This window comes from Oncorhynchus mykiss, chromosome 17 (assembly GCF_013265735.2).
Source record: "Oncorhynchus mykiss isolate Arlee chromosome 17, USDA_OmykA_1.1, whole genome shotgun sequence".
NCBI classification, from domain to species: domain Eukaryota; kingdom Metazoa; phylum Chordata; class Actinopteri; order Salmoniformes; family Salmonidae; genus Oncorhynchus; species Oncorhynchus mykiss.
Window position 1 is genome coordinate 6,852,065 of NC_048581.1, and position 9,539 is coordinate 6,861,603.

Consider the following 9,539-nt stretch of genomic DNA (forward strand, 5'->3'; position numbering starts at 1 on the left):
AGCTTGATGCTCCATTCCAATACACTTTGAGGGTCTATTATAAAATAAGGATCTGCTGGAGTCCAAGTCAAACCAAGATTCTTTATTTCTGAGCTCAGAGAGAATAACAAACAGAGTTACACAGCGCAGTGTAGACAGTCTGAATTCCTGAAGCATTGGGTGATGAGCACATATCTTTATAGTTTCCTATTCCTGGGCGGGACTTTATTCATACAAGGACACAGGTGTAAATTGGTTTGCAACACATAATGATAGTCCCAAGAACAGGAGATTATAATAGGACAGTTTCACAAGGTTAGTCACATACTCAGTTATGTGGACACACAAACAACTAACATTTTCCATTACAGAGTCTGAACATTTTAATTTCATTAAATCATCAGTGGGCTACAATGCAAATGTCAACAATGGAACTAATGCATCACATCCAAATATCACTTGATTATCTGTAGTGCTGGAGGAATGACACACCCAGATAAACACACAGTCAGAGTTTAAAAAAGGACCATTTTTGGAATCTGATCTACTCTATATTCAAACTGACAGACTCCATATTCAATTCATGTTTTCTAATAGAAACAAACAACTATATGTTTAAGTATACTTTGTACAATTCACTTCCATCTGGTAAAAACAAGTAAACACATTCTTAGTCAACAATATAAGACAACAGGAGCACTGTGTATGTTCTCTGATTCATTTTAAGTCAATGTGATGTGAAATATCAATATTACAAGTAATTCTTCTCTTTTGTGTGGATTCTCTTATGACGTTGAAGTGACTGTGATGAGTAATATGTTTTCCCACAGTCTGAGTATTTAGTAAGCCTTCTCATGTATTCTTTCAGGCTTCCTAAATGGGCAAACGCTTTGCACACTGGGAGCAGTGGTAAAGCTTCTCCCCTGTGTGGAGTCTCATGTGTTTTAATTTTTAAAATGTTTAATTTTACCTCCCTTTTTCTCCCCAATATCGTGGTATCTAATTGTTAGTAGCTACAATCTTGTCTCATCGCTACAACTCCCGTACGGGCTCGGGAGAGACGAAGGTCAAAGTCATGCGTCCTCCGATACACAACCCAACCAAATCGCAGTGTTAAGCAGTGTTAAGGCTTCTCCCCTGTGTGTATTTTCCCATGTTGGTTCAGGTGTCCTTTCTGGTTAAAACTCTTTCCTATTTTTACCAATGACCATACAGTTTTTAAATTCCTCATCAATCCATGGAGCCTTAACAGTTCTAACAGTCAGTTTCTTAACAGGTATATGTTTATCAATAATTGGAAGAAACAATTTAATATGGTAAAAACAGGTAAACACATTGTCAGTGTACAATATAAGACAACGGGAGCACTGTGTGTGTTCTCTGATGAATTTTAAGTCAATGTGATGTGAAATATCAATATACACGCTAAGAGAAGTCATTTCTCTCTCCTGTGTGGATTCTCTAAAGACGTTTAAGTGACTGTTCTGAGTAATATGTTTTCTCACAGTCTGGCCTTTTGTAAGCATTCTCCTCTGTGTGCAGTCTCATGTGTTCTTTCAGGCTTCCTAAATGGGCAAAAGCTTTGCACCCTGGGAGGAGTGGAAAGGCTTCTCCCCTGTGTGTATTCTCTCGTGTCGTTTCAGCCCCCCTGACCGGTTGAAACACTTTCCACACTGGGAGCAGTGGTAAGGCTTCTCACCTGTGTGTATTTTCTCATGATGTTTCAGGTTCCCTAAATTGTTAAAACTCTTTCCACACTGGGAGCAGTGATAAGGCTTCTCTCCTGTGTGTATTCTCTCATGTCTTTTCAGCTCCTTTGACCGGATGAAACACTTTCCACACTGGGAGCAGTGGTAAGGCCTCTCCCCTGTGTGTATTCTCTCATGTTGTTTTAGGTTCCCTAAATTGTTAAAACTCTTTCCACACTGGGAGCAATGGCAAGGCTTCTCCCCTGTGTGTATTCTCTCATGTTGTTTCAGGGTCCCTAAATTGTTAAAACTCTTTCCACACTGGGAGCAGTGGTAAGGCTTCTCCCCTGTGTGTATTCTCTCATGAACTTTCAGGTTTGAGTTCTCATTAAAACACTTTCCACACTGGGAGAAGTGGTAAGGCTTCTCCCCTGTGTGTATTCTCTCATGTCGTTTCAGCTTCCCTAAACCGATAAAACTCTTTCCACACTGGGAGCAGTGATAAGGCTTCTTCCCTGTGTGTATTCTCTCATGCCGTTTCAGTTTCCCTAAATTGTTAAAACTATTTCCACACCGGGAGCAGTGATAAGGCTTCTCCCCTGTGTGTATTCTCTCGTGCAGTTTCAGATGCCCTGGCCGGTTGAAACACTTTCCACACTGGGAGCAGTGGTAAGGCTTCTCCCCTGTGTGTATTCTCTCATGAGCTTTCAGGTGTGCTTTCTGGTTAAAACTCTTTCCACACTGGGAGCAGTGGTAAGTCTTCTCCCCTGTGTGTATTTTCTCATGTTGTTTCACGTCCCATAACCGGTTACAACCCTTTCCACAGTGGGAGCACTGGTGTCGTCTTGCTGGTTTGGACGTCCCTGGCTCTGGTTCCTCTGAGTCTGGTCTTTCTCCTGCCAAAGACAAGTGTTTAAAAAAAATAGGGACCCGAATGAAACCACATGATAAAACAACCTTGCTACGAGAGTAAATCCTAATCAGATCTCTCAATAACCCGAGGCCAGTTTTAACAATCTTAGTGTGATATTAAAACAAATGTAGAGCTTCCTGGTAATTACTGCTATGTTTACATTACTTATTTTATTCATCCTGTTTTACAAGTCAGAACACAAAAAACAGACAATTCTATGACACTCAAGACACAGACGTTGCTGGATTCCTATCAAGCAGGTGGTTCTAAATACAGTATATCACAAAAGTGAGTACACCCCTCACATTTTTGTAAATATTTGAGTATATCTTTTCATGTGACAACACTGAAAAAATGACACTTTGCAACAATGTAAATTAGTGAGTGTACAGCTTGTTTAACAGTGTAAATTTGCTGTCCCCTCAAAATAACTCAACACACATTAATGTCTAAACTGCTGGCAACAAAAGTGAGAATGTCCAAATTGGGCCCAAAGTGTCAATATTTTGTGTGGCCACCCACCATCATTTTCCAGCACTGCCTTAACCCTCTTGGGCATGGAGTTCACCAGAGCTTCACAGGTTGCCACTGGAGTCCTCTTCCACTCCTCCATGACGACATCACGGAGCTGGTGGATGTTAGAGACTCCTCCACCTTCCATTTGAGGATGCCCCACAGATGCTCAATAGGGTTTAGGTCTAGAGACATGTTTGGCCAGTCCATCACCTTTACCCTCAGCTTCTTTAGCAAGGCAGTGGTCATCTTGGAGGTGTGTTTGGGGTCGTTATCATGTTGGAATACTGCCCTTCGGAGGGGATCATGCTCTGCTTCAGTATGTCACAGTACATGTTGGCATTCATGCTTCCCTCAATGAACTGTAGCTCCCCAGTACCGGCAGCACTCATGCAGCCCCAGACCATGACACTCCCACCACCATGCTTGACTGTAGGCAAGACACGCTTGTCTTTGTACTCCTCACCTGGTTGCCGCCACACACACTTGACACCATCTGAACCAAATAAGTTTCTTGGTCTCATCAGACCAGAGGACATGGTCCAGTAATCCATGTCCTTAGTCTGCTTGTCTTCAGCAAACTGTTTTTCTTATGCATCATCTTTAGAAGAGGCTTCCTTCTGGCACGACAGCCATGCAGACCAATTTGATGCAGTGTACGGCGTATGGTCGGAGCACTGACAGGCTGACCCCCCACCCCTTCAACCTCTGCAGCAATGCTGGCAGCACTCATACGTCTATTTCCCAAAGACAACCTCTGGATATGACGCTGAGCACGTGCACTCAACTTCTTTGGTCGACCATGGCGAGGCCTGTTCTGAGTGGAACCTGTCCAGTTAAACCGCTGTATGGTCTTGGCCACCGTGCTGCAGCTCAGTTTCAGGGTCTTGGCAATCTTCTTATAGCCCAGGCCATCTTTATGTAGAGCAACAATTATTTTTCTCAGATCCTCAGAGAGACCTCTGCCATGAGGTGCCATGTTGAACTTCCAGTGACCAGTCAGTATGAGGGAGTGTGAGAGCGATGACACCAAATTTAACACACCTGCTCCCCATTCACACCTGAGCCCTTGTAACACTAACGAGTCACATGACACCGGGGAGGGAAAATGGCTAATTGGGCCCATTTTGGACATTTTCACTTAGGGGTGTACTCACTTTTGTTGCCAGCGGTTTAGACATTAATGGCTGTGTGTGGAGTTATTTTGAGGGGACAGCAAATGTACACTGTTATACAAGCTGTACACTCACTACTTTACATTGTAGAAAAGTGTCATTTCTTCAGTGTTGTCACATGAAAAGATATACCTAAATATTTACAAAAATGTGAGGGGTGTACTCACTTTTGTGATATACTGTATATAACTTTCATAGCTGCTTTAAACCCCATTTCTGCAGCATTAGTAAAGATATGATCAAACCATGTTGATGATTTCATTCCTCTACTGTTTGTAACTACCCTGGTAGGTCGATTGATAACCTGAACAAGGTTGCCGGCACTGGTTACAGTTCGAAGCTTTTGCTTGAGTGGGCAGCCTGATCACAGTTTTTCTTCAGTACTAGTTAATTAATGACCAAAGTCTTGAGTTTAGTTTGCCTGTTCTACAGTCTTGTAAAGATAGGGGCGTTGACTGGGACAGGCAATGTAACATCCATAATGTTTTAAGGAAAAGTTTTTGTAAAACAAGCACCTTGATCATTGAAACCTCTCCGAAGCTAACTTTCATCAAGGTTTTATATGGTCAATTGGTTTCTCTCTTTTCATCGGCAGAATCCTTTCTCAGTGTTATGATATTCATGACATCCATATACACCAGTCTATCTTCCTGTCAACTAACAGAACTCTGCTGGTTATCCTGGTAGCAGATACCAGTCTATCTTCCTGGTAACAGATCTATTGTATTTGTTCAAACTAAACTACAGCACTTACTTTGATGTGTCAAATCTGCTCCTTTCTTCTCTGCTCCTCCTCTCACAGTTCCACTCAGCCCCATTGTTTTCCTGCAGTCATCCAGCTGCACAGACAACCTCTTCATACCCAGCAGTAAGGTGCTACCAGGAGAGGCATGATACAGGGACTCCGGGAGGGAGGAAGGGCTAGCGTTGTCCTGGTAACCATAAAGAGGGGACACGGACGCACATCATTATGGATGCTGATGTCACTGTTGTCATGAAGTGATTTACAGAAACCCAGCCCAGACCCAGAGAGATCAAGCTGTATGCTAGACCAGACCAAGCTGTATGCTAGACCAGACCAAGCTGTATGCTAGACCAGACCAAGCTGTATGCTAGACCAGACCAAGCTGTATGCTAGACCAGACCAAGCTGTATGCTAGACCAGACCAAGCTGTATGCTAGGCCAGACCAAGCTGTATGCTAGACCAGACCAAGCTGTATGCAGCATTCCCCAAGAGAGGATGACTTTCACTTTAGCAGTGATAAATTCATGAACTTCTTTGAGGAAAAGATTATGATTATTAGAAAGCAAATTACGGACTCCTCCTTAAATCTGCGTATTCCTTCAAAGCTCAGTTGTCCTGAGTCTGCACAACTCTGCCAGGACCTAGGATCAAGAGAGACGCTCAAGTGTTTTAGTACTATATCTCTTGACACAATGATGAAAATAATCATGGCCTCTAAACCTTCAAGCTGCATACTGGACCCTATTCCAACTAAACTACTGAAAGAGCTGCTTCCTGTGCTTGGCCCTCCTATGTTGAACATAATAAACGGCTCTCTATCCACCGGATGTGTACCAAACTCACTAAAAGTGGCAGTAATAAAGCCTCTCTTGAAAAAGCCAAACCTTGACCCAGAAAATATAAAAAACTATCGGCCTATATCGAATCTTCCATTCCTCTCAAAAATTTTAGAAAAGGCTGTTGCGCAACAACTCACTGCCTTCCTGAAGACAAACAATGTATACGAAATGCTTCAGTCTGGTTTTAGACCCCATCATAGCACTGAGACGGCACTTGTGAAGGTGGTAAATGACATTTTAATGGCATCGGACCGAGGCTCTGCATCTGTCCTCGTGCTCCTAGACCTTAGTGCTGCTTTTGATACCATCGATCACCACATTCTTTTGGAGAGATTGGAAACCCAAATTGGTCTACACGGACAAGTTCTGGCCTGATTTAGATCTTATCTGTCGGAAAGATATCAGTTTGTCTCTGTGAATGGTTTGTCCTCTGACAAATCAACTGTAAATTTCGGTGTTCCTCAAGGTTCCGTTTTAGGACCACTATTGTTTTCACTATATATTTTACCTCTTGGGGATGTTATTCGAAAACATAATGTTAACTTTCACTGCTATGCGGATGACACACAGCTGTACATTTCAATTAAACATGGTGAAGCCCCAAAATTGCCCTTGCTAGAAGAATGTGTTTCAGACATAAGGAAGTGGATGGCTGCAAACTTTCTACTTTTAAACTCGGACAAAACAGAGATGCTTGTTCTAGGTCCCAAGAAACAAAGAGATCTTCTGTTGAATCTGACAATTAATCTTAATGGTTGTACAGTCGTCTCAAATAAAACTGTGAAGGACCTCGGCGTTACTCTGGACCCTGATCTCTCTTTTGAAGAACATATCAAGACCATTTCAAGGACAGCTTTTTTCCATCTACGTAACATTGCAAAAATCAGAAACTTTCTGTCCAAAAATGATGCAGAAAAATTAATCCATGCTTTTGTCACTTCCAGGTTAGACTACTGCAATGCTCTACTTTCCGGCTACCCGGATAAAGCACTAAATAAACTTCAGTTAGTGCTAAATACGGCTGCTAGAATCCTGACTAGAACCAAAACATTTGATCATATTACTCCAGTGCTAGCCTCTCTACACTGGCTTCCTGTCAAAGCAAGGGCTGATTTCAAGGTTTTACTGCTAACCTACAAAGCATTACATGGGCTTGCTCCTACCTATCTCTCTGATTTGGTCCTGCCGTACATACCTACACGTACGCTACGGTCACAAGACGCAGGCCTCCTAATTGTCCCTAGAATTTTTAAGCAAACAGCTGGAGGCAGGGCTTTTTCCTATAGAGCTCCATTTTTATGGAACGGTCTGCCTACCCATGTCAGAGACACAAACTCGGTCTCAACCTTTAAGTCTCTACTGAAGACTCATCTCTTCAGTGGGTCATATGATTGAGTGTAGTCTGGCCCAGGAGTGGGAGGGTGAACGGAAAGGCTCTGGAGCAACGAACCGCCCTTGCTGTCTCTGCCTGGCCGGTTCCCCTCTTTCCACTGGGATTCTCCGCCTCTAACCCTATTACAGGGGCTGAGTCACTGGCTTTACTGGGGCTCTCTCATGCCGTCCCTGGAGGGGGTGCGTCACCTGAGTGGGTTGAGTCACTGATGTGGTGTGGGGGCTGTGCTTTGGCAAAGTGGGTGGGGTTATATCCTTCCTGTTTGGCCCTGTCCGGGGGTGTCCTCGGAGTGGGCCACAGTGTCTCCTGACCCCTCCTGTCTCAGCCTCCAGTATTTATGCTGCAGTAGTTTATGTGTCGGGGGGCTAGGGTCAGTTTGTTATATCTGGAGTACTTCTCCTGTCCTATTCGGTGTCCTGTGTGAATCTAAGTGTGCGTTCTCTAATTCTCTCCTTCTCTCTCTCGGAGGACCTGAGCCCTAGGACCATGCCCCAGGACTACCTGACATGATGACTCCTTGCTGTCCCCAGTCCACCTGGCTTTGCTGCTGCTCCAGTTTCAACTGTTCTGCCTTATTATTATTCGACCATGCTGGTCATTTATGAACATTTGAACATCTTGGCCATGTTCTGTTATAATCTCCACCCGGCACAGCCAGAAGAGGACTGGCCATCCCACATATGCTCTCTCTAATTCTCTCTTTCTTTCTCTCTCTCGGAAGACCTGAGCCCTAGGACCATGCCCCAGGAATACCTGACATGATGACTCCTTGCTGTCCCCAGTCCACCTGACTGTGCTGCTGCTCCAGTTTCAACTATTCTGCCTTATTATTATTCGACCATGCTGGTCATTTATGAACATTTGAACATCTTGACCATGTTGTGTTATAATCTCCACCCGGCACAGCCAGAAGAGGACTGGCCACCCCACATAGCCTGGTTCCTCTCTAGGTTTCTTCCTAGGTTTTGGCCTTTCTAGGGAGTTTTTCCTAGCCACCGTGCTTCTACACCTGCATTGCTTGCTGTTTGGGGTTTTAGGCTGGGTTTCTGTACAGCACTTTGAGATATCAGCTGATGTACGAAGGGCTATATAAATAAATTTGATTTTGATTTATGCTAGACCAGTCCAAGCTGTATGCTAGACCTGTTGATGCCACTGTTGACATGAAGTGTTTTACAGAAACCAATCCCAGACCCAGAGAGAGCAAACTGTATGCTAGGCCAGACCAAGCTGTATGCTAGGCCAGACCAAGCTGTACCATCTGGTGTTCTGATCTGGAGAGACTCTTCTCTTCCTCGTCAGCATCAGGATGTTGAGGCTCCCCAGAGGATCCACCATAGTCATGTCTCTCTCCTGTGTGAACGAGGACATCAAACAGATGGTAAACTTATGACCATCTATTGCAATCATAGAGTTACAAGAGGCATGCATATGTCTAAAATGGCCACTTTCATCATGATTTTGTAAAATATTGTTTGTGATGCAAATGTAAAAGGGTCGTTCCACGAAATGGGTGGCTTTTGCATCCCTTTGTTATTTTAAGTAGAAAATATGCACCAATATTGAATTTTAACAACCTGTTATATTAGATGAGGGGAACTTCAATATAGACCACATGGAGAATTCAATACATCTAATTGAAAAGTCCCTAAAATATGTACAAATTGCAGATCGACCCTTTAACAATTCCTACAGCACTGAACAACATATTCAAGTGTAGAACTTCAGTAGAATGCCACTTTAAAACCACACATTAGTTCAACAACGGCATAGTTTGTGTCCCTGTTAAAGACAGTACTCACTGGTGTTAATCTCATATTCGGTCTCTTCCTCTTTCACCCCCAAAACGTCTTCCTTCTTCACCTTTATTGAGACAGCATCCTCTTCCTCTCTAAACGGTTCTTTCTCTTCTTTCACTATAACAGCCTCCTCTTCCTCCTTTTTCATTCTGAAAGATTCTTTCTCCATACAGCCGACCACCTCTTCATTAGCAAGGGAGGAGTAGTTTAGTGAGCTCATGGTCAGGGATGTTAGCTAGCTAGCTAGCATTAGCGTCTAGCCTAGTGCTAGGCTCAGTATCAATCTTTAACACGTTTGCAAATTGAACCAGTTGATACGTCAACCGAAACTTGTTTAAAACACTGAGATTAGCTAATGTACATTAACATGGTCTAAAACGTCAATCTTTCAGTTTTATGTTGGCTAGCAAGCTACCGACGTGGTTGAAAGAGTTGGCGCCTTGTTGTTCCTGAAGAAGCGTCCGTCCAGTCCATTATACGTCACGAAAGAAGAG

General features: G+C 43.4%; 1 protein-coding gene across 1 annotated transcript; it reads right to left on the reverse strand.

The window, feature by feature from the left end:
• Nucleotides 1-516: 516 nt before the first annotated feature.
• On the reverse strand, nt 517-9,265 carry LOC118940071 (gastrula zinc finger protein XlCGF17.1-like). Its single transcript, XM_036948295.1, has 3 exons — nt 9,217-9,265; nt 5,023-5,070; nt 517-2,563 (listed from the first exon to the last, which is right to left on the reverse strand). The coding sequence occupies exons 1-3, from the start codon at nt 9,263-9,265 to the stop codon at nt 1,545-1,547; spliced, it is 1,116 nt and encodes a 371-aa protein (XP_036804190.1). The 3' UTR covers nt 517-1,544.
• Between the last annotated feature and the right edge of the window lie 274 nt (nt 9,266-9,539).

Bases quoted from the DNA above. Each gene is read 5' to 3' on its own strand.
- LOC118940071 (XM_036948295.1), bottom strand. From the start codon at position 9,265: ATGAGCTCACTAAACTACTCCTCCCTTGCTAATGAAGAGGTGGTCGGC. The intron at 5,071-9,216 runs GTATGGAGAAAG...GGCTGAGTGGAA, and splicing joins TAATGAAGAGGTGGTCGGCT to CTGTGAGAGGAGGAGCAGAG. The intron at 2,564-5,022 runs GTAAGTGCTGTA...TGTCTTTGGCAG, and splicing joins AGCAGATTTGACACATCAAA to GAGAAAGACCAGACTCAGAG.